The sequence below is a fragment of the Somniosus microcephalus genome, chromosome 1, assembly GCF_052327205.1.
Source record: "Somniosus microcephalus isolate GS21.2 chromosome 1, FLI_Smic_1.0, whole genome shotgun sequence".
NCBI lineage: Eukaryota > Metazoa > Chordata > Chondrichthyes > Squaliformes > Somniosidae > Somniosus > Somniosus microcephalus.
The window spans coordinates 418,356,734-418,381,974 of NC_140987.1; the positions used below are offsets into that span (position 1 = coordinate 418,356,734).

Sequence of the window (25,241 nt, forward strand, 5' to 3'; positions counted from 1 at the left end):
AGCTTTCTTAATATTAGCATTATCTTCCATGAGACGATCAATTATCTTCATTTTTCCAGTTATCTGAACTAATTTAGCCTTCCTTGCACCTATGCTTCTATGTAACTTCTCTTCCCTTGCCTTTGGGGTGAGCTTTATTTCCCTCTTTTGGCCAGCAATCCTTCTGGCTGGGGGAAGCTCCTGGCTCCGTAAGGCCTCGGCCATTTTACCCGCAGCTCTTATTTAGCTTCTCAACAGAATGAACAAAGCAAGTAACAGTCACTGTACCTTCGCTTTCTTAAATTGTCGTCTGGCTCCGTGGCCATTCATGTATACGTTCGCCGACGATTCCGTCCCTTCCTTCTTAGGGAGCTAGTTTTTGACTAATGTAGTGGCGCTTCTTAGTTTCCAAACAGGCAGGCCACTGGGCTGTGGGGCTTTTAACATCGAGTAGACGCGTGTCGAAATAAAACGTTCCCAAACGTAGCTTTGTCTTTTAAACTGTTTACTATAACACTTAACAAACAGAGTTACAAAGCAAACACGTATAAACGAACACGGTCAAAAACTGTACTGCTCCAAACCTCACAGCTTCTGCCTCTTTCACCACGTGCAGTTTAAAACTGTAAGATGGCTGCACCCATGTGTGGCTTAGGGACTGTTCCATTGTGGCAAGAATGAAGGGGGTGTCGGACTATACTACTGGAGCAAGAAAATAGGGGGTTTCTTAATACAATAAGTCGTTCAGGTAAATTAACTATATTATGCCATTTAGTCACTATTTTAAAGTATTTTCTTAAGCTTTTATGGCTCTTACACTGGCATTACCTGTATGTTGCACTTTGTGCGATCTAAAATCTCCCATTTTCTTCGGAAGATGTGAAAAGAACGTGCTCCTCCTGTAGAATTTGTGCGGAATTAAAACTGCAATTCTTCCGTCCATCAGATGGCTCGCTCATACACACTATGCAGCCTATGCAGCGACTCAGCATTGAATTTAAAGGGCCATTGCCTTCCTCAATGCGAAACACCTACTTACTTACTATGGTGGACAAATATTCACGCTTTCCCTTTGCTTTCCCCTGTCCCAATATGCTTACTTCCACAGTGATCAAATGCCTTGATCAAGTCTTTTCCCTTTGCGGTACGGCCAATTTCATCCACTCTGATCGGGGTCCCTCCTTCATGTCAAGCGAACTCAAAAGTTATCTTTCCCAATGGGGAATCGCCACAAGTAAAACAACACCGTACCATCCCATCGGTAATGTACAGATTGAGAGATACAACGCTATCATTTGGAACGCTGTTCGTCTTGCGCTGATGTCACGCAACCTACCAGACCAGCAGTGGGAAACTATGCTCCCTGACGTGTTGCATTCCATCAGGTCTCTCCTTTCTACGTCTACCAATGTCACACCTCACGAGCGATTCTTCAGCTTCCAGCGTCGCTCCACCCATGGGACGTCTCTACCGTCATGGTTGGCAGCTTCCGGCCCCGTGCTGCTCCGAAGATACGTCCGATCATCTAAAAACGATCCTCTTGTCGATGAGGTAGAACTCACGACGTCAACCCCACGTATGCGCACGTACGGTACCCTGATGGCCAGGAGACCACCGTTTTGCTCTGGGACCTGGCTCCCTATCCGGCCGGTTCCACGGACCCAACCGATAGAGGGACCCACAGGGATGATGCCGACACTCTGTGCTCCCCCGAAGATGACGCCCTACCTGGGGCATCGAGAGATCTACCAGCTGCCCACCGGATCCACTCAGGGAGCCGAGCACTCCCTGTGGGATGGCCACCCGGGGCCAGGACGCCGGTCAATCCCCAGCTATCCAACAGGATGAAGCCAGTTCTGTGCCTGTGGGGACCCGCACCCGGAGTCACGATCTCCCCAGCCTCCCTCGGGTCGATCAGAGCAACACGGGCCCTGTCGATCCACCGGTACGGATCAAGATCTCCATGTTCTGAAACAAGTTGATTAAAGCCTTGCTTTATGCTCAAACCAAGTGCGTAGTGAGTTTTATTACATCACAGCAGGTAAGTGTAAAGGCACTGACCTTCTGGATCAAGCAGGTAAGTGTAAAGGCATTGACTTCCTGGATCCAGCAGTCCTCGTCTGTCTTTAGCTGGTGGGTTCCCCAAGGTCCAGGAAACTTGACCAGCCAGAGTTAAATTTGAAATGGTGGATCACCACGAGGCACACCAGCCTCATTATAATATTTAAATAGGCAACCCGCCTCCTGGGAGCGTATTGGCCTCCCGCCCCCCAACCCGCCTCCGATAAAACCGGAAGTGGACGGGTTGGAGGCCGGTTGGGGTCGGGATTCAGTTTTTTTACTTTTTAATCTCCCACCCGACCTCAACCCACCCGTTTGTTTAGGGTTAAAATTGTCCCCTCAGTTTTGAATCTCTGGCCGTGATTTCACCGGCCGAGGCGGGTTCAGGGCAGGAGAGGTCATTGTTGGGATATGGTCCCTACTGAAGCCCGCCGAAAAAAAGGATTTTACATTAATGGGCCTTGTTGAGCCCGCCTGTCGAATTCCCCGACCCTATTAGAAAGTGCAAGTCAGGTGACGTCAGCACTGACACTTCACTTACTGGTTTATTTAAAGGGCCCATGGCCCCACTTCATTCCACTTCCTGAATTTGAAACGACCATTGCTGAGATAGCTTGGTCAACTCCAAGAATGAGTTCACAGAGGCAGAGGACCGCACCTCGATTCAGTGATGACTGCCTCCATGTTCTTGTGGAGGGAGTCAGAGCATGCAGGGAGGTTCTCTTCCCTGCCAGTGGTCAGAAGAGACCTCCCCAGGAGAACAAGGCAGCCTGGCTGCAAGTAGCTGAGGAGGTCATGGGCAGGTGTATGGTGATGAGGACCTGGCTTCAGTGCCGCAAGCATTTTCATGATCTTCTACGATCTGGAAAAGTGAGTATAAAGCCACACTTACCTTCATGCTGCTGTGTCTGTTATCACTTCCCCATCACTTAGCATTCCCAACCCTACTCCTGCACAGTGCAACTCAATGCAACATCCCTTGCGCCTTCAGCCATCCCTCTCTAGCTACATTATTGCATCCCCATCTTACTATGCATCCCCTCACACTCACCCTCATCCTAATGCAATGACACCAACTAGCAACACTAAAGGAGGCAACTTATTACATCCACGCCACTCCATTATAGACTCCGTATAAAGATCTAACACATCCATTTGTTACACTCATTTCATCACTCTCACTCAACTTTCTCTTCTTTCCCTCTGTGCAGAAGAGAGCGCAAAACAACAGGGAGAGGGGAAGAACGGGAGGTGGCCCTCAATCACTGGCCATTTTGACTCTTGCAAACGAGGCTGCCCTGGAGATCATTGGAGCGGTGGATCAGCCGGAAGTGGGGGACGGAGAGAGGGGCTCATCAGAACAACCTGGTGACAGAATCATTTCCCATACACCTACGTGTCATTCATCAGTCACTCATATTGGGGCTGATGTCAACAGGAATTGATTGCTCATAATGTTCATATTGGTATCTGTATGCAATGGACATATCATTTATCGAACTGATGTCTTTGCTCTCCCACAGGTTCATCAAGAGCCCCCCACAATGTCCATGAGGATCATCAAGAGGACTCCTCAGAGGAGGCTCCAGCCTCTGAGGGTGCAGCGTCATCTCTGACAAGGCAAGCCAGAACCAGCGCAGATACTCACACCTCGGTGGAGCCGTCGCGAAATAGAGTAGTGTTGTCACCTGGTGTCTCTCAGATCACAAGTGAGCAAGAGGAGATGTTGGAGACAGTGACAGCAGTGGAGACTCCTTGCCGGAGGGTGCAGGAGTCTCCTAGCTCTGCTCAGCTGCATGCAGGCGCTGAGCCTTGGGGGCCATCAACAAAGAGGGCGGTCCTGGAGCTGGAGCAACAAGTGCAGGAGGCTCTGACTGGGTTTGCAACCGTGGTGACTGTGAGTGTGCAGAGAATGGAGGAGTCCATCTCAAGCATGACCAACACCGTGGCGCACGCACTTGCAACTGTTGTTTTCTCCATGGATAAGATGGCCACCTGCATGGAAGACATAATGCACCTGTCGCACTTGCACATGGTCTCACTTCAAAGTAGATGGGCATCTATGGAGGATGGATGGGCATCTATGGAGGAGAGAAACCAAAGGCTCATAGACATCCTTGCTAGGAGGAATGTCAACATCGGCATGGGTCCTCATGGCCCCACTGATGTGCAGCAAGGTGCTCTCCAGCTACTTGCTAGCAGAGAAGTGCGGGTGACCCATGAGAGGAATGATGGTGGGAGGGCACATGCAAGTGGGGGCTCCTCTCCAAGCGCTCACACTTCAAGCCCTTTGCCTACCCCTCAGTCAGAGCCCCAGATGCCTCCATGGACAGCGATGACCGAGTCTGCCCCTGCACAGTCGCAGGAGGAGCACACTTTGGTGGAGCCCACACAGGCTCCAGAACCCAGAGGATGTCCGCCAAAGGCATCTAAGCAGATGCAGCAGGGAAGTGAGCATGCTGCCGCTAGCTCTGCTGAAGTCACAGGGGTTGCACCATGTAGAAGCACTCGGAAAAGAAAGATGACACACAAATAGAGTCACAAGGTTAGTCACTTGGTTGTTTCTTTCAATGGTATTGACAAGTTTCTGTTAAAGTGATTTTGTCCATTAAATCTTTACATGTGTGAACTTTGTGTTTCTTGGCAAATGTATGTTGACACTTGGAAGTGGCAGTGTGGATGGTCTGGGCCATTTTAATCTCCATCAATGGTGGTGACATTGAAAAGATAGGACTGGTCATTATAGGGATGGTTAATGGTGTTGATGTGGGCTGATGCCAATGTGGCAACCACACCTGTTTTGCATGAGCTTAACTAAATTTGGCCATGATAAGGTGATTCCTGGCCTCACGGGCAGCAGTGTGGTTGTGTACTGGTGGCACTGGTACTGGCGGCTGTTCAAGGTCTTCATCATCCTCCTACTTAAACTCATGTTCCTCCTCCTCCTCCGAAGTGGCTGTGCGCTCTGTGCCTTCTTCCTCCTGCATCACTAATCCTTGCTGCTGCACTATGTTATGCAGGGCGCAGCAGACCACAATGATTCTGGAGACCCTCGCTGGTGCATACTGCGGGGCTCCTCCCGATCTGTCCAGGCATCTGAAGCTCATTTTCAGCATGCCTCTTGTTTGCTCTATGACACTTCTGGTGGAGATGAGGCTTTGATTATGATGTTCCTCAGCCTCATTTGTTTTCCTCCTCAAAGGTGTCATGAGCCACGTCTTTAATGGATGGCCCTTGTCGCCAAGCAGCCAGCCGGAAAGACAGTTTGGAGGTACGAAGAGCTGAGGAACGGTGGAGTGGCACAGGATGTAGGAGTCATGACAGCTCCCAGGGAACTTGGCACACACATGGAGAATGATCCTCCTATGGTTGCAGACCAGCTGCATATTGAGGGAGTCGAAGCCCTTGTGGTTGATAAACACTGCTGGGTTCTGATGGGGTGCCCTGATGGCCACATGTGTGCAATCGATTATGCCCTGTACCCGTGGAAAGCCAGCCAGAGCCGCTCAGCAGCACTGGCTTCAACAGTTGCAAAGTTTATATAATTTGCTGACTTGTCAAATAGGGCATCAGTCACCTGGGTGATGCATCTGTGGGCGGCCGACTGCAAGATGCCGCAAATGTCTGCTGCAGATGCCTGGATGGAGCCTGAGGTGAAGAAGTTGAGTGCAAGGGTGATCTTCACAGCTACTGGTAATGGGTGTCCACCCGTTCCTCTGGGCTGCAGCTCTTGCTTCAGCAATCTACAAATGTTCGCCACATCCTGGCGCGATAGCCTAAGCCTCCGTCGGCACTGCTGCTCAGTCATGTTGAGGAAGCTCATCCTCTGCCTGTATACCCTGTGCTGGGGGTATCGCCTCCGGCAGGGTGCAGCCCTGCGCTGATGCCCTCTGCCCTGTGCAGCATCAGGTGGTTGAGGCGAAGGTTGTCACTGTTGCTGTAGTTGGTGCTGCTGGGGTGCCTGGTTCTGCTGGTGTTGGGCTGATCGTGGTCAGATTCTGAGGACCAAGGTGAGAGAGTGTAAACCGTACCCATTCTGATGTAATAGGTGGCAGGCGATGGAGAGATGACAGAAGCAAATCCGTCAATGGTGAGAGAGGGTGTTCCAATGAGGTGCCACTGGATAGAGAGTTGGCTCAAAACACTTGCAAGTTAAAGAAGATTTATGGGGGAAAAATTGGGTTGGTTTGCGCCTCTTGTTAGCGCCCCTGAACCTGCAGCTGTCAGGTAATCAGATAAATCAAAGCAGACTCAACTCACACCAGGGTGAGCTGGCGTGTTCCCCGAACAGCGGGTAACCCATGGGGGAGAACGTAAAATTACAAGGTAGGCTCAAAATAGCATTAAATTAGCTGTTAACAATCCATTTAATGATCTAATTGTCTCCCCCACCGCTTGCTTTTGGGTCTGTTCTGCGCAGACAGACCCAACACCTGGGAGACTCGCATGGAGGCGGGTTGACAGTGGATTTCCTACCCGCCGTTAATCTTGACAATTTTGCCAGCTGACCCGCCTCCGAACCCGCCCTTCTGACCGCCGGTAAAATCCAGCCCTTATACTCTTGAATAGGGCTACTTCTAATTGTATTGTAATATTTCCTAATACTTTTTAAAATTGAGTTTGAATTTCTGTATGTCTTTGTTATATGTCTAGCTATTTTATCAGCTGCTAGTCACTCCCGTAAGCAGTCTGAAACAAGTACTGTCGGGGATAAGTTGCATGGGATTGGAGATCGCGGCAGGAATTCATGGGTGGGCTATGAGTCTGACTTTATATCCTTCATCTTCCTCTTCAGCATCATCCTCCTCATCTTCCTCATCGGCATCATCATAGTTCACAAGGAAGTAGTTGCGTCTCTGTTCTTCCTCCTCCTCATTTTCATCCTCCTGTGCCCCCTGCTTCTGTAGTGAATCTGCAAGATAGAAGGGTAGAATCTAAGAATGGATGAGCATTGCTTCCTTCGGATTAAGGGAACAGAGAACTTGTGTCTGTGTGGTGCTTCGCAGGGATTCCAGAGTGACAGTGACTTCAATGGAAATAAAAATCGGGAGAGATGTAAAATCAGCGGTCAATTCACTATTACCCATTTTACACTATCGCACAAAGTCAAAATGAACTTTTTAACTTTTTACCCTCTGTCCTGTGAGGCTTTGAATTCACATCTCATCATGTTGGTATATTACTGAGATCAAGAACTCAGCATGTGGGTGATCACAGCATGAACTCACATTTTACCACTCCATGGTGCAGCTCTTCATATTCTATGTATATAGGAGACGTGCACTATCAGGGCTATTAGACAAACATTGGCTCAGGCAGTGCCAAACAGCCTACTCTGTCAAATAGACCTCTGCTATTACCAAAGCATGATTTCCATTGCTGTTATAGGTACTGTATACAATTCATCAAGCTTAAACTGTATGCATAAATACAGGAGCTGATTTGTGAAATAAGCTACCCAAGATTTATAATGCTTGCTATTTTTTACCTGCTGTGCTCTATGGCCCAGAAATTCGGGTCGGGGGCTTCCCGCGGGTGCAAGCCCCCGACCTACACTTACCTAGCGCGCCGGCAGTTGACCTCTTGGCCTGCGTGGAATTCCTCTCCGAGGCCTGTCCCAGAGGCCGGCGCGCTATGCTGGCGTGTCCCAGGGGCGTAGTTAGTGCGAAGCATCCCCTGGGATCACGTGAGCAACAGGCAGCCAATCGGAGCAGGGAATGCTCCATTCATAAGTCTTGACAGATAGACCTGTCAAAACGTATAAATGCTGAGGCTGTAAAACTGTACTTTACCTTCAAATACATTTTTAAAAAACATCAGACTTTGTAAATAAACTATAAATGACATTAAATAACTATTTTAAACAAAAATTTAAATTTTTGAAAAAAATAATTTAATAAAAAAAACGGGGCTAAAAATAAACTTACCTTGCTTTAAAGTATTTAAAAGTAAAAAACCTGTGGAAAAAATGTTTCAATTTTAAATAATTGACCACTTACCTTTGAAAATGAAGTCCTTACGGCTGCTTTTTACATTTCTAAAATGTACAGACTTACCCGCACGTTAAAACCTGAAAAAAAAGCAAGTTCAACGCGCATGCGCAGACTCCTGCGCGCACGCATTCGACCTCTGAACCCCTCCGTCCGTACTCACGCGTTGGGACCCGAATTTCTGGGCCTATATGTTTTTTTCATTATTGAGTCCAGATTATTTTAGATGTGCTCTTTTCTTTTACTTTACATGTTATAACAAGGTACGTGCAGCGTTATATATGATAAAAAGCAATGTGAGAAAGACACAAGAACTAAGCTAAGTTAATCTATTAACAATTAATCTATTAAAAGTATCACACTTACAGTACTCTGGAAACAGTTACGTGTAACTTTGGGAGGCAGGAAATGGAGCACCAAGATCCAAATTAGAAATCAAAAACATTAATAAAACACAATTCACATATACAAATTAATTTGTTTAGAAAAAATCCTTATTAATGAGATGATGATTGCACCATTGCCTTACAAGTCCCTCTGTACAAGAAGGGAAAAAGCTGTAAACTGTCAGATAAAATGTATATTTGGTCAGTAAATATCTTCTTGAGTCCCCAGAATGGAAAATGTTGCGCATTTATAGGTTTTATCTGACTTTTAGATTCTCCTGTTGAAACTCGGTCTCCATTCTTGAGGCATTTTTGGCCAATGACTCCAATCATTTGCTCCTATCTTCATTTCTGCATTATATTTTCTCAATCGTATTTTTCAAATTCATGTCTGCCTTTCCCATTCACCAATTCAATCCCCGGCCTTCTACAATTCTCAGATCACATCAGAACTCTTTCTACAGCAAATGATTCTACGGCCGCGATTTCACCAGCAGAGGCGGGATTTACGGTGGGAGAGTTGCTGGCGGGTTCCGGTCGCGCTCCCGGCTGCAGCCACTCTGTAAAATGGATTTTCTGTTAATAGGGTTAGTTAAGCCCGCCCTGCGGGGTTCCCAGCCAATTAAAAGGAAGCGGGTCTGATGACGTCATTTGATGACACGTCATCAGCCAGTTTCCTTAAAGGGACCATGTCCACATTCATTTTGACAGTTGTGCTGTCAGTGTTCTACAGCATTGAGGTGCTGCAAACACTGACAATCACTGCATAAAGGTGCACAGCTGCACCCAGGCTCTCGCATGACTTCCTCCATATGCTTTTGGAGGAAGTCACAGCACGCAAGGAGATCCTCTTCCCTTTCAAGGCTCTACCTGAGATCTTCAGAGGCCCATTGGAGCCAAAGGAAAAAATTACTCTTTGCGAGTCTTTTGACAGGGGAACCTAAACCTTTAGTAGACTAAGGCAATCAGCTCTGGAGGAAATTATCTTGTCTGGAAGACAGATGGCTCCAGACAAGGTAATCAAGCTTTGGGGACTTTTTCAGGCTTCAAAGTCTTTGTCATTTTTCTGGGGGTTCCGAGGTGCTTCTGCCAAAGTTTTGACAGATGATGAGTGGGAGAACCCCCACAGAAATTCATCCCTTTTGATGGAGTGAACTTCTGTTCTCTGCTTCTCCCCTTGCTGGTGGCGCTGAACATCTTTTTGAGGTGCCAGTGGTTTTGCAGCCACAGGATCAGTTCAACTTGACCCAGTTTCGTTATTTTACTGCAAACATCATAATACCGGATGGAAAAGAATCTGCTGATAATTGGAACATTGGCTGAAAATCCAGAAAAAACAGACATTTACTGCCTCGTTAATCTAAAAAAAAAGGACAGCCTGTTCAAAAATTGCACAGATGGCAACCCTATGCCTGAAGGGAATAATAAATAGCATTTACATGCATCTCATGCCGTATCACTTTGAAATGTCTCAAAACATTTCCTGCAATGAATTACTTTTTGGAGGACAGAGACTGTTGTTATGAAGGCAAATGAGTGAGGTGGAACTGGGTATGAAGCTCTAGTGGGAAAATGAAACATCTTGATATTCGGATGGCTGTTTGATTGTACGCACATTTTTCAAATGTATTTGAGCAAAGATTTTCAACAGAGAAACTTTCTTTTTACAAAAGAATAATTCTATTACCCTGTTTCAGTCTTCAGTTGTCAGGGGTGAGCTACAAGGATTCAGTTTCTGGCATCATAGTATATAGAAGGAGGCCATTCGACCCATCGTGCCTGTGCCTGTGTCTTCAGTAGAGCTATCCAACAAGTCCCACACCCTTTGACAGTTTTGTTCCACTTTTACGCAAACAAAAAGTAACTACAACGGTAAGTGACCTTTTATCTTAATTGTGGCTCTAATTAGAGCTCAGCTGCCTTTTAATAGCTAAATAAATTACAACTTTGCATTTAGTTGGCTACAGCATTGTCAGTTCCCAATGCTACCTTGCTTTGCGTTCGTTGACAGGATTTAAAAGGTTACTGAATTGTTTCTTTTGTGTTGAGCAATTATGAAACATAAAGGTTCGCACATTAGTCACACATTTGAAGTAATGTAAAGTTTGAGATTGATTATTTTCCATACATGTGTTCAGTTTCGTGAAGGAAAAGGTAAAGCAAAACACCTCTTCTGTGGGTTGAAACCCCACTGTGCAATATTAGCAGGACCACTGGGAAATTGCGGCCGCATGTTTATTCTGCAATAAAAGCTGCCCTCCCCCACAAAAAGCACTTTATCTCACTTTCTGATTTTCCAGAGAGAGGGAGCATCGCTGTCAAAAGAGGAGGGGGGAAGAGTGCCTCTAAAAAGGTTTATTTCTGCTGAATAAAGGAAGAACCCACTTCCATTCTGACAGGTGTAAGAAGAAGAATGCAATGATCAGTAAACCCATAAACCTTACAAGGCATATTACTTAAAAAAAGGACCAGGCACATCCCCAACTCTTTCACCTTAATCAAAGAACTGCCTGGGGATGTACTTTCCACATTTAGTTAACTGACAAATTAATAAATTAAGGTTACAAAGGCAGTTCAAGTGTATCACAGTAACTCAACATCAGCTGGGCTTTACTTTTTACAAGATGATATTAAGATCAATGTCCAAAATTGACATCAAGCTGGCAAGGTTAGTTTATAATTAGATACCTGATATCGCTGGTAAGTTGAATAATATCTACTGGATATATTAGGAGTCTAGTTAGTTCAGCTTGTCGCACATAAGCTCACAGTTTTAGCAATGATTTTTGGATCTTATACAACCTGATTCTTCTGAGATAGTGTAGTGGAGCTAATTGTTTCACCTCCCTCTGGGATACTCATGTTGGACTCCTGGCATGTCAGAGTGATGAACCTCCATCCGTAGATTTGGTATCCGTTCCCTCTCAGATCATTTATCTTTCCTGGGTAGCTCTACCTTACACGTTGGTAGCTGTATTTGGATTAGAACTAGATCAGATCGACCTTCCCTATTCTCGGGGAAACTTCTTACATACAAGTGACACATTTTAAACATTTGCCTATGTCTGACTGGACATTTGGGGGTAGAAATTGGACCTTGTTGCGCCCAGTTTACGGATGTAAAATGGGCACAATGAATCGACATCCGGCGCCCCAAGAATACCTGAAAGACATCCAAGGATTTTTCAGGAGTCCCTGGAAGCCACCTAAAACAGGTGTTATGCCCCTTACATATGTAAATGAGGGGCCTAATGTCTGTTCCAGGACCACTTATCCCGAGAAGCGGAGCAGACGTTGGGCCTGCTTCACCTGGCGTGGATGTGGCCTGTGAACTGACAGTCATCGAAAAGGCAAGGTTTGTAATTTTATAAAACATTGTGTGGAGCTAGGAGGAGTGGGACTGCTGCTCCTGGCTTCATAGTACTCCTGCCAGCCGCTGCCAGCCACAATCGGCCCTGCTGCTGCTGCCCTCCCCTCTCCCCCGGCACTTACCTAAGCTTGCTGCCGGTGAGGCAGGTGGCCCAAAATTTGTTCCTGCAGAAGAACGAGCTGCCCGTGGAGGTGCGGCATGTGAGGCAGCTCGCCCTGATTATTTAGATGAAGGCTGAAGTCCAATTTTGGGCTAGGCCAGGGCCTCACAGTTCGATTGCGCGTTGTAGCCGCATCACCACCTTCATGCCCAAAATCGGGCGCCAACGAATTTCTACCCCTTGAACTTCTCTTCAGATCTATCTAACTTTTTCTGATCTGAAACTTCTCTTTCTCAGAGATTTTCTGTTCACTTGTGTCGGAAACCATCTCTTTCGACCTTTTTCTTTTTCTTACACTCTTCCTATCTTTGGATGTTGCAAATGACATCTTTCATACAATGACAATTTTCACAAAATAAATTTCTCAGACATTTGGGCTCATCTGGATGATCCTCCTGTCTCACTTTAATTCCAAAACAGACGTGCTAAGTGGCTGCTGACTCCCCATAAATTTTCAGGCTTCAATAACAAGAGAACTGAACAATGCCAGATAAAAGTGTCTGTAATTTTGTGGTCTTGACAGTGTAGGCCTATCAGTTCTGGTGTGAAAAGTATTTTCTTTCACAGTGCTGTCTTGAAGTTCCCATGATTCTTAGCTTGGTGGCACACATGCCCAGCAGTTTGTCTGTCCTGCCTTCAATCCCTTCCAGGAGGGCTTGGAGAACTGAATGAGTGAAGTTGTCAGCTCTTCCTGTCTAACTTGGTGCAATGCTTTGCTGCCATCTGAGCCCAGGCGGTCCTCAACAAAAATATTGCAAAGATATGCAGTGAAGTTATTTGAGAGTGAAATGGAAGAGCCAAGCACTGTTTCTTTCTTGTACGATAGCAAAATACTGCAGATGCTGGAAATCCGAAATAACAACAGAAAATGCTGGAAAAACTCAGCAGGCCAGGCAACATCCGTGGAGAGAAAATGGAGTCAACGTTTCAGGTGAAAACCCTTTGTCAAGACTAGACAAAGGGGAAAATTTATGTCTAGTCTTGACAAAGGGTTTTCACCCGAAACTTTGGGGCCGATTTTCCTGGAGCCGTCAGGCGGGCTTTCAGGCATGTGGGGGGGGGAAATCGCAAAAATAGGGGGTCGCAACCACCCCCCCCGCCTGATTCCCTGCCCCATCCGATTTTCACCCAGGCGTTTCTGTCTGACCTGAATCAGTCCCGCACGCAGCAGGCGGGAGTGGTCTTCAGGCACCTTAATCACAAATAATTGGCATCGATAATGCCATTTTAAGGGGCCCTTGCTATTTTCAGCCTTTTCCCACGTTAAACACGCCTGGTGGGAACCCCGCTGATGAAACCTGGCGTGAACAATATCGGAATGCTGGCTCAGCTGCAGGTCAATCAGGAAAGAAGAGATTTAATCAGACATCATTTGTAGGTTGCAGGACCTTGTTGTTGCAGGCTTGGGGCAACTTGTTCCAGGCTTAGGCACAGCTGTGGAAGGTTGGAGCCTCACACACTTCTCCAGTGTGAGCTCCTGGGAAGCCCCTCTCGCCACCTTCACTCAGCGCTTCCTCAACTGAGGCACCTACCAGAAGCATGGAAGGCTTTTTTTTCCTTCCCCTCTTGGCATTAGAGGACCTCCAGTCCCATTCGCGAAATGACACACGCCACAACTGCGGAAGTTGCCATCAGAAATTTTATTTACAATAACCAACTAATGGCATTTTTCAAATAAACACAACAATTCACCCAAGTGACTACCCTTGTGACTATTAGTGCTTTATTTTCCTCTTACGCGTGCTCCTACATAGTGGTTCCCCTGTGGCTTCAGCAGATGTGGAGGCTCCTTGCTCACTTTCCTGCTGCTCCTGTCTCTACACCTTTGGCGGGCGTCCTCTGGGGTGGCGAGCCTGTGAGGGCTCGTCAGCAGTCTGCTGCTCCTGCGGCTGTGCAGGGGTTGAGACCTCTATCTCCGTTGGGTGTGGACTCCGGCAGGGCTCTGACCGAGGGCTCTGCAGTGGCATGGAAGTGTGAGCGCTTGGAGAGGAGCCCCCACTTCCTTGAGGTCTGCGACCAACCTCCCTCTCATGGGTCAGATCCCCCTCAGTGCCTGCAAGTGGCTTGAGAGCAGCTTGCTGCACATCAGGGGGGCCATGGGGACCCGTTTCTACAATGGCAGTCCTACTCAGAGGGCCCGCCATGAAGGTCTGGTTTCTCTGTTCAATAGCTGACCATCGCTCCTCCAGAGATGTCAGTCTATTCTGAACACTCACCATGTTTTCAACACTCTGGCGACTTAACTCCTCCATGACCGTAGCCATCCTCTCCTCTACTGTAGCCATCCTTTCCACAGAGGTTGCCATCCTTTCCGTGGTGATGTGTTCATGCACCAATGACTCCACAAAGGCTCTGCTCATGTTTGCTATGGACTCCTCCATTCACTCCACACTCGCAGCGACCCTGGAGACAAAACCTGCCAGAGACTCCTGCATCTGTGCATGGAGATCCATCACCTCATCTCTTGTGGATGGACCCAGAGGCAGAGGGTCGACATGCAGCTGAGCTGAGCTGGCAGAGTCCTGCGCCCTCCGACGAGGACTCTCCACTGCTGTCCCTGTCTCCATCATCTGCTGATGCTCACTTGTGAGCTGTGATACACCAGGTGACAACACTACTCTATCTCGCAAAGGTCCCACCGAGGTGTGAGTGTCTGCACTGGTGCTGGGTGCGCTGAATTCTGCTGACGCTGCGACCTCAGAGGTTGGAGCTTCCTCTGAGGAGTCTGGCTGCTCAGCCTCTTCCTCCTCTGCAGTGGGGACGGGGGCTCTGGATAGTCCTGTGGGGGAGTAAAGGAAAAAGTTAGAGATGTGATGCCAAGGTTACATGCACATTGGATTTTGCAGATGTTCATAAGTCCAAATGATGTAGCTTCAGAATCATAACAGAGACTCATGCTATGTCAATGAGAGAGATGGAAAACTATTCTGTCACCAGCTTGCGGGACTGCCCCTGTCTCTCCTTCCCCAGCTTCCGCAGCCACATCAGCCCTAACAATTTCCAGCACTCCTTCCTCCCAGGGGTCAGGTGGGCTATTGAGGGTGGGCCTCCTCCAGTGCTGGCTCGCTCTCTGTTGTTGTGAGCTCTCTTTTCCTGCAATGAGGGAGACAAGTGGGCCTAGAAATTCAGTTGGCTGCGCCAGCCGTTAACGCCTTAGGAGGAGCAGATCTCGAGCGCTAGGCGCTTAGCGCCCGGGCGCAGTGCGATCTGCGCCTCGCCCCAACTTCAGTAGACATTTAGCGCCGGCGCAAAGTCTTTGCGCGCGCTCAGCTGCGCGCGCAGATCATGACGTCATTTCGTCGTGCAACGCCCTTTATGCGCCCGGAACTGGAACTTCACTCGCGCCGCCCCATTGTGCGCCTGGCGGCCCGAACGACTGTGAAGTGGAACGGTACACAGCCGAGGCGGGCCGCGGGGAGCGCAAATTAAAGGGCACTCCTGCAGTAGAAAAGGCAGCCGTTTTGCAACACTTTGTGAGAGACAAAGATGATGATGATGATGAAGGAGGAGGAGGAGGAGGAGGAGGAGGAGATGGAGATGGAGATGGAGATGCCGGTACCACATAACAAACTGATGGAGAGAAGCCCTCCCCAACAACACAAATACAGCAGTCTCGGCCTTTCAAAAAAACAAATCCACCCTCCCCCTTTAAGAGCTCACCGGAGCCAGAGTGTTTGCCGTCAATCAGCAGCTCGCCGCACCTGCCCTGCGCCCAACTTCCGGTGTTAGCGCCCGGGCCGCCGGCTTAGCGCCTAAAGAGAGCCGTGCATCGCCAGTTTTAGCGCTCGAGCAAACTCTTAGGGCGAAGCTAATGAATATCGGCGAAGTGGCCTCGAATTTGCGCCAGGCGCAAACTTTAGCGGCCGCGCGACTTTACCGCCCCAAAAGTGGCTATAATGAATTTCTAGGCCGTGGAGTTTGAGTGAGAATGAAGGAGTGAGTGTAGAGATTACATAGCATAGATACTTAGAGGGAGACAAAGATGGTGTGAGGCTGCAAGACCAAGGGCCCTCCCTGTGTGTTGTCAGTTGTGTTCAAAGCATCAGAGTGAGAGGGAGTGTGAGGGCTGCATGGTGGAATAGTTATATGAATGTGAGCATAGAGAGAGAGGGAATGGGTAAGGGTGCATGGATGTGACTGTGATGTGGGATGTGGAGGAAGAGGAAGTGCTGGTGGGGAAAGGCAATGGGGATCAGTTTGAGGGTGATGGAAACTTCATACTTACTTTTCCTGTACGGTGAAGGTCATGGAATCGTTTCCGACACTGTATCCAAGTTCTTCTGGTGACTCCCAGTGAGTTGACATTTGCTGTCACCTGCATCCATGCAGCCTTGGTCTCAGTGGGAGGCCTCCTCCTCCCTGACCTAGGGAAGAGGACCTCCCTGTGGGCCCTAACCCAATCAATAATGCCTGCAGTGAAGCCTCGTCGAATTTGGAGGCAGCTTGGGGTCTGGCACTGGTCACAGCTGCTGCAGGCTCCTCTGCCATCCTGTATGGTTCGTTTGGAAGCCTGCAGAGGAAGCAATGCTTGCTTTGGACCTTAAAAGCACCATGAATGATGACATCATACTGTGCGACTTTCTGACTGGAAATAGTCAATTAGCAAGGGTTCTCACACGCTGGAAATGAATTGGCCAATTGAGGGAAAATTGCATCAATCTGGCAGACCCATTTACATTCGTGTGGGAACCCCGACATTCGGGGAACCCGACAATTCCCCACACCTACAGGAAAATCGGCCCCGTTGACTCTATTTTCTCTCCATGGATGTTGCCTGGCCTGCTGAGTTTTTCCAGCATTTTCTGTTTTACTGTTTCTTTCTTATCTGGTTGTCCCCCGTTTACTGCTGAAGAATGAAGCTGCATTGTCTTTTTAAAAACTGTACAGAGTTTTCCTGGTGCAGGAAACTCTTTGGTATCCAGCATCGACGGGACCGGCGTGTTGCCGGTTGATCAAAAATTCCGGATGACGGAGAGGGTTATCTACCGAGGCTATTTTTAACAAATAAAAATAAAAAAATTAAAGAAATGTGCAGTATACAGTAATTGGGTACTCACCGACAGAATGTTGTGTTAAATGGATGGTGGAAGGTGCTTGATTAAGTACAGTACTGCCAGTTGAGGGTAATGCAATGCAATGACTACCAGCAGCGCGGGAGACACACAGTACCCCTGTAAAATGGCGGATCAGAAGAGACTACCGGCAGCGCGGGAGAGTCAGACTCCTGTTATTGAGGTGTTCCGACTTCCGACAGCGCCAAGAAGCCGAGTAGTGGCAGTTTGGAGAACTCCCCCCACTGACTAACTCGGCCACCGCGGGAGACTTGGACTCGGACTCGGTAACATTGCTGGTTATTGAGGTGTTGTTTTCGGAGTGAGAATTTTGCCGGTTAATAGAGAATTCCGGATATTTAGGTGCCGTTTAAATGAGAGTTTCCTGTAGTTCAGCTGCTTACACCAATGTCTGCACCAATGGGTATGCAGGTGAGCAGCTTCATAAGAACATAAGAATTAGGAGCAGGTGGAGGCCATATGGTCCCCCAAGCCTGCTCCACCATTCAATAAGATCATGGCTGATCTTCGACCTCAACTCCACTTTCCCACCCGATCCCTATATCCCTTGATTCCCCTAGAGTCCAAAAATCTATCGCTTTCAGCCTTGAATATATTGAACAACTGAGCCTCCACAGCCCTCTGGGGTAGAGAATTCCAAAGATTCACCACCCTCTGAGTGAATAAATTTCTCCTCATCTCAGTCCTAAATGGCCGACCCCTTAACTTGAGACTATGCCCCCTAGTTCTAGACTTTCCAGCCAGGGGAAGCAGTGGGCAGGATTTTCTCTGCGGAGGTGGGATGGCAGCGGGAGTGCTGGTTGGCAGGTTCTGGTCCTGCTCCTGGCTCCAGCTGCTCTCTGAAAATGATTTTCTGTAGGTTGGCCTTGTTAAGCCCGCCCTGCGGGGTTCCTGGCCAATTAATAGGAAGCGGGTCTGATGATGTCATTTGATGACACGTCATCAGCTGATTACGTTAGAGGGACCATGGCCACATTCATTTTGACAGTTGAGCTGTCAGTGTTCTTCAGCATTGAGGTGCTGCAAACACTGACAAGCACTGCACAAAAGTACACGGCTGCACCCAGGCTCTCGCATGACTTCCTCCATATGCTTATGGAGGGAGTCACAGCACGCAGGGAGATTCTCTTCCCTTCCCATGGGCGGAAGAGATCTCCCCAGGAGATCAATACAGTCTGGTTGCACATTGCACAGGAGGGCACAAGCAGCGATGTTGTCAGGAGGACCAGGCTGCAGTGGCGCAAACCTTTCAATGATCTCAGTAGATCACGAAATGTTACTACAAAGCCACACGCAACCTCATCTTCCTGTGCCACTCATCACATACCCATCACTCTGCCTTCCCTACCCTATTCCTGCACATCCTTACTCACACCAACTTACCTTACACCTCCACCCATCCCTCTCTATCTACATTATCACTTCCCCATCTCACCAGCCACCCCTGACACGCTCATCCTACTACAAGCATACCAACTAACAACACGCAAGGGTAGGCACTTGAATGGTTTAGCCAATGTTCATGTGAAGTTTTTGTTAATGTGTTGTCAAACACTGAAATCCATATTTTCAACACTTCACCTTATTGGACAGATCTGTGCGCACCTTGTGAAGTGTCTTAGTGAGTTCCAGTGAATGTTGAGACATAACTCCCCCACCCCCCTACTATTGTGATGAGTGTGAAAGGAATGGCTCGGTCACTAAAGGGATGCCTTATGGTGCTGGTGTGGGATGGTGTCAACCTGGCGCATCATGTGGCAGCCAGGGTTTACAGCGTCAAGTGAAGTAAATCTGGCCATGGTGATGCCATTGCTGGCCTCCCGGGCAGCAATGTTATCAGGTGCTGATGCCCTGTGTCCTGTGCAGCATCAGGTGATGGCGGAGAAGGTTGGTGTTGTTGTTCGTGATGTTGTTGGTGATGTTGGTGTTGGGGCTGATCGTGGAAGGATTCAGAGGATCAACGTGAGATTTTTTCAAGGGCACTGATGTTGCTGCAATAGATGGCAGTTGCAGTTGAGATGACAGAAGCGATCTGCCAATGGTGAGAGAGGTTGTTCCAATGAGGCGCCACTGGATATAGAGTTAGCTCTGAACACTTGCAAGCTACAGAAATCTCTATATGTCTTACAAATGCAGTAACCAACATTTTCTGAGCTCTGAAACTGAACAGCTGCCACATGGTATCCTTTACACCACTTCTGCAGCTGTCAGGTTATCAGATAAATCAAAGCAGACTCAACTCATGACAGGGTGAGCTGGCGTGTTCCCCGAGCAGCTGGTAACCCATAGGGGAGCACGTAAAATTACAAGGTAGGCTCAAAATATCATTAAATTGGCTGTTAACAAGCCATTTAATGATCTAAATTGTCTCTCCTGCCGCTTGGTGTCGGGCCTGTTCTGCGCAGACAAACCCGACACCTGGGAGACTCGCGTGGAAGCGGGTTGATAGCGGGTTTCCTACCCGCTGTCAATCTTTGCTATTTTGACAGCGGACCCACCTCCAAACCTGCACTCTGAGCACTGGCAAAGTTCAGCCCAGTCTCTCAGTATCTACCTTGTCTAGCCCTCTCAGAATCTTATATGTTTCAATGAGATCACCTCTCATTCTTCTAAACTCCAGAGAGTATAGCCTCATTCTCTCATAGGCTCAATCTCTCCTCATAGGACAACCCTCTCATCCCAGGAATCAATCTAGTGAACCATCGTTGCACCACCTCTAAGGCAAGTATATCCTTCCTTAGGTACGGAGACCAAAAGTGTACACAATACTCCAGGTGTGGTCTCAACAAAGCCCTGTACAATTGCAGCAAGACGTCCTTACTCTTGCACTTCAACTCCCTTGCAATAAAGACCAACATACCATTTGCCTTCCTAATTGCTTGCTGTATCTGCATGTTAACTTCCTGTGGTTTGTGTGCAAAGACACCCAAATCCCTCTGAACACCAACATTTAATAGTTTCTCACCATTTAAAACATATTGGCCTAGAAATTGGCTTGAGGCGCCCAAGCGGCACAAAGTTCGCCTGGGCGCTGGAATTTGCGCCGCGATCGCCACATTAGCGATCGCTGCAAATTCAGTTGAAGTGCCCCTAGAGGGAGACGGGGCGCGGCTCGAGGCGCTCCGCGTCCCTCTTAGGGCACTGAAAGTGAATTTCGCAGCTCTACGTGCTGCAGCGCCATACGCTGTGGCACGGCACGCTGCGGTACTGCCGGCCTTCCTCCCACTGTTAAGGGGGAGGGGCCTGCAGCGGCGCGAGCCCCGATCGCGAGTGCCGGCAAAAGAGCCCGGCACCGAGGAGAAGTGCCGGGCTCTCAGGAAACAGCCGGCAATGCCGCGGGGGGGGGGCGGACCAGGAGGTCGGGGACGGAGGTGCTGGCAGGCGGCCGCCAAAAAAGCGACTGCCCCGCACCTCCACCTTAACTTGCACCTCTGCCGGCGCAGCAAGGCCCCGTGAACCGGGCACGGGTAGCGAACGGCACTACAGCGGCGTTCGCTACCAAATATCGCGATCGGGGCGCGAATGGGGTGCTGCGCACGCTGATGACGTCATCAGTGGCGGCGCAGCGCAAAAGGCTAACGCCACCATTAGCGCCCCTGCTGAATATCGCGGGAGGCGCAGCCAGTGGCGCTACAGCCACTGACTGCCTCTTTAGGCACTAACAGGTGGCGCTACTCACCCAATTTCTCCCCCATTCTGTTTTTCTATTCTTCTTACCAAAGTGAATAACCTCGCATTTCCCCACATTATACTCCATCTGCCACCTTCTTGTCCCCTCACTTAATCCATTAATATCCCTTTGTAGACTCTTTGGGAGGAATTTTAACCCCAAAAAACATGTGGGTTGGAGTCGGGTGGGAGGTTAAAGAGTAAAAAAATTGAATCCCGAACCCAACCCGCCCATGTCTAGTTTTAATGGATATAATATATGTGGGTAGAACAAATGAAGGACAGAGAAGCGATGAGTTGCTTTATTAGGGCAGAGCAAACTGAGCATGCTCATACCAAACCATATGATAATAAATTACACTGCTTTCCCCCTTAAAAAAATGAATGTATTCCCCTCTCAAATACAACAAAACTATGGTCCCACCTTTCCCAGCATTACATGTACCACAGAACAAAAACTCCTGGCTTTTTTTCTTTTAAATGAACTACAAATGAACTACAAATCCAGTTTAATAACAGGTTTGCAGAGCCTTTCTGATCTTACAGAAGGTTTTGGTGTTGAACCAATTTTCGGGCTGTTTTGTTTTGGTTCTGAACTCAAAGATGATCCTGTTTCTATCTCAGACTTGCTTGAACCCATATGTTTCACTTCAATCTACTTTGAGTGACTGTCTACAAGTACCAGGAAATAATCATTTGCTTTCTCACAGAAGTCTACATCTACTCTCTGAACAGGTCTAATTGGCCATGACCAGGGTTGTAGTGGAGTTTTGGGTGGTTTGTTTCTGCAATTTTGACAAACGCTGCATTTGCTGACAAGTGATTCAAGATCACTGTCCCATCCAGACCAGTAAACAAAGCTTCTTACAATTGATTTCATACTGACAATCCTTGGATGTTCAGTATGAAGTTCGGCCAGAATTCTATCTCTCAACGAAGTAGGTACCACCACTCTGTTTCCCCACATGATACAACCTTGCTCACAAGACAATTCAGTACGACGGTTATGGAATGGTTTCAATTCTGTGCCCATCCACTGATCAGTCCATCCATTCAAGGTGTTCTCATACACTCTTTTCAGTAATGAGTCCTTTTGCGTCTCCTCTGATATCTCAGTTGCATTCATGGGAAAGTCTATGTTAACTGCACCTAGCGTGAAAATTGCACCTTCACTCCCACACATGAGTCCTCATGTAGCAAACTGGCCAAGGCATCTGCGATTGTGTTTTGCTTTGAAGTGTGATATTCAATTGTATAGTCATATTGTGACAACAACACTGCCCAACATTGCATTCTTGATGCGGCCATTGCAGGTTTGGGCTCCAATATTGCTAGAAGCGGTTTGTGATCGGTTGTCAGGGTAAAATTTCTGCCAATCAGGAACTGTTGGAATTTCTTGATTCCAAACATTATGGCGTGTGTTTCCTTTTCAATTTCTGCGTAGTTTCTTTTGCTCTTTGTGAGGGTTCACGATGCGAAAGTGATTGGTTTCTCTTGGCTATCATCCATTACGTGGCTTATGACAGCTCCCACATCGTAACTGGATGCATCACACGCTAACTTAAGCTCACGCTCAGACATGTTCTGTGGCTTTGGAGCATTGATGACAGCATCAACCTTTTCCTTAGCTGGTTGCAAGCCATTTGCATCAACTTTCAGACCTAGGCACACAACCTCTGCTGCACAAAAGCACATTTGCTTCTTTTCAATTTGACATTGTGGGCATTCAACCTTTGAAGCACTATATTTAACACTTCTAGATTTTCTTCCTTGCTGCTTGTTGTGATCAGCACATCGTCTTGATTGTATAAGCAATTTGGAACTCCTTGCAAAATCTTATCCATCATAGCCTGGAAGATTTTGGGGGAGGACTTTACAATATATGGCAGCTTGGTGTATGAGTACAGTCCCTTGTGTGTGTTGATGGTGAGATACTGTTGACTCTCTTTGTCAACATTCAGCTTTCGACAGGTCAAGCTTAGAGAAAACCTTGTAGGGGGTGGTGTGTGTGGAGTCAGCTTTTGCCTCTGACTGCTTTGAGTGGTTCGAATCACTCCCACACCCCTCTGGTTCTAGACTCCGGACTTAGGTACAGGCTGCGATACAAAATTGGAGTAGACAACTGGTTTGGTGCAAGAAAACTGTGTTTTATTAGAGTCACAATAAAATTATAACATTTACACTTAGATTACTGGAATAGTTACAGGCATTCAAGAGTACACTTAATTAAGAATGGGGAACACATGGCACAACGAGGGAAAATCACATTAATAATCCCCCTACCCTTGTCCCACCCCCAATACCTAACTAAATTGTACTAAAAGGGGCCAGGGATTATGCTCACCAATAGGGGTTTCTTGTCAGTTAAGTTGGTTGTGTTTTTGGGGTTCGCTCTTTGTGTCCTTTGGGGCCTGCCGTCGCCACGTGGTCCCAGTCTTAGAATCTGCGAAGGTTCTTCAGTTGGGTGGAGTCCGCTGATGCGGTAAGGGCGCGGTTGTGGATTTGTCTGGGTAAGTACCCAGAGAGTGCTGCATACAAATCTTGTGATGTAGGTAATGGGTACTGCTCATTGTCAACTGCTTGGTTGATAGCAACTTTGTTGTCACCACACAAGCGTACAGTTTTGTCTGCTTTGGGCACTACCGCAATCGGAGAAGCCCATTCACTTTTGTCAGTTTTTACTAGCACTCTGGCACTGATTCACCCCGATCCTGCTCTGGCACTGATTCACCCCCCGATCCTCCTCTGGTACCGATTCACCCCCGATCCTCCTCTGGCACCGATTCACCCCCCGATCCTCCTCTGGCACCGATTCATCCCCCGATCCTGCTCTGGCCCCGATTCACCCCCCGATCCTCCTCTGGCCCCCATTCACCCTTTGATCCTCCTCTGGGCCCGAGGCCAGTGTCGGGAGGAGCAGAGAGCGGCGGTACCATGAGTACTTAAACTCACTTTCGCGGGCTTTTTTACAGAGGCCAGTGTCGGGAGGAGCAGAGAGTGGCGGTACAGTGAGTACTTAAACTCACTTTCGCAGGCTTCCTTTCAGAGGCCATTGTCAGGAGGAGCAGAGAGCGGCGGTACAGTGAGCACTTAAACTCACTTTCGCGGGCTTTCTTTCAAAGGCTTACCAATCTCACAGACCGGCGGCGGCGTTCCGGAGCCACATCACGATTCCAAAAGTGACGCGGGCAAGAGGAAGCAGCTGATTGGGTGAGTACGGCCAGGTGAGTATTTATACTACTCTATAGTTTGACAGTTAAGATTAATAGTTTATAAAATTTAGAAGGTCATAATTTTTGTGGTTATAGTTTCTAAGGTCTCTGTTGTGTATCGGGGAGTGCTAGTAACCAAGGGCCCTTGAGTATATAATTTAATTGTAGTGTAATTAGTGGTATTGATTTGATTTAATTTAATTAAATTTAATTAAAGGGTAATTCATGGCAGGACAGCTCGGCCCCATGGCATGCTCCTCCTGTGCTATGTGGGAAATCAGGGACACTTCCTGTGTCCCTGACAACCATGTGTACAGGAAGTGTATCCAGCTGCAGCTACTGACAGACCGCATTGTGGTGCTGGAGCTATGAATGGATACATACTGGAGCATTTGCAATGCTGAGGACATCGAGGATAGCACGTTTAGGGAGTTGGTCACACCGCAGGTAAAGGCTGCACAGGCAGGAAGGGAATGGGTGACCACCAGGCAGAGTAGTAGGCACAGGCAGGTAGTGCAGGGGTCCCCTTTGGCCATCCCACTCTCAAACAGATATGCCACTTTGGATATTGTTGAGGGAGATGGCTTATTGGGGGAAGGCAGCAGCAGCCAACTTCCTGGCACCATGGGTGGTTCTGCTGCACAGGATGGGAGGAAAAAGAATGGGAGAGCTATAGTGGTAGGGGATTCTATTGTAAGGGGAATAGATAGGCGTTTCTGCGGCCGCAAACAAGACTCCAGGATGGTATGTTGCCTCCCTGGTGCAAGGGTCAAGGATGTCTCGGGGCGGCTGCAGGGCATTCTGGAGGGTGTAAGATTCGAAATTTTCAGCAATAATCACGCAAGAAAACAGGATAAAATAAGACAGTTTATTGACCAAAGTAAGCTTGCACAGAAAAACCTTTGATAAAAGGGCATACAAAATGGCCGCCGGGCCTCGTGATCAGTTTTCTGGACCATTTGATTTCTGTTACTGCAAGTCAGACAGGCTTGTGGATTGAAGACAGTAAGCCCGCGAAAGCCAGTATCGGGGAACCGAAACTCAGGGAAACAGCATACATATTCAATGGATTCTAAGTACAGGATGGGGCCCATCAAGATATGGGCGGACAATGCACGAACACTTATACCCATTTAATGTACAAAGGAGAAACCGTTTAACAGCCATCAAGGGAAATCTCCAGACCGATCAATATGTGAACCGAGTCACGGTGACAATGTAAAAGACATTAAAAGACATTATCGGCCAGGAAGGCCAGTTAAGTTATCACCGGCTCCCGTTACAAGACAAAGCGCCCCTGCAGAGATTTCTGCCCGTCAAAATTAATACAAAGACAGGACTA

General features: G+C 48.0%; 1 protein-coding gene and 1 long non-coding RNA gene across 3 annotated transcripts in view; one reads left to right on the forward strand and one right to left on the reverse strand.

The window, feature by feature from the left end:
- Positions 1–2,317: 2,317 nt before the first annotated feature.
- LOC147125221 (uncharacterized) lies at positions 2,318–8,190 on the reverse strand. Of its 2 annotated transcripts, none has more exons than XR_015079799.1 (2): positions 8,040–8,190; positions 2,318–6,952 (listed from the first exon to the last, which is right to left on the reverse strand). XR_015079799.1 is itself a non-coding variant. In XM_085999505.1 (2 exons), the coding sequence occupies exons 1-2, from the start codon at positions 7,764–7,766 to the stop codon at positions 6,786–6,788; spliced, it is 333 nt and encodes a 110-aa protein (XP_085855631.1). In that variant the 5' UTR covers positions 7,767–7,833; the 3' UTR covers positions 2,318–6,785. The 2 variants fall into 2 exon arrangements, 1 of the variants encoding a protein (XP_085855631.1); XM_085999505.1 differs by lacking the exon at positions 8,040–8,190 and adding an exon at positions 7,601–7,833.
- LOC147125222 (uncharacterized) overlaps positions 8,175–25,241 on the forward strand; it is an 81,312-nt gene continuing 64,245 nt past the window's right edge. Inside the window, exons 1-2 of the long non-coding RNA XR_015079800.1 lie at positions 8,175–8,293; positions 10,114–10,288. This is a non-coding gene — a long non-coding RNA (uncharacterized LOC147125222). The remainder of the gene's footprint in view (positions 8,294–10,113; positions 10,289–25,241) is intronic.

Excerpts from the sequence above, each read along its gene's own strand:
- LOC147125221 (XM_085999505.1), bottom strand. The coding sequence starts at position 7,766 with ATGGAGCATTCCCTGCTCCGATTGGCTGCCTGTTGCTCACGTGATCCC. Across the intron at positions 6,953-7,600 it reads GTCAACTGCCGGCGCGCTAG|ATTCACTACAGAAGCAGGGG; the intron begins GTAAGTGTAGGT and ends TCTATCTTGCAG.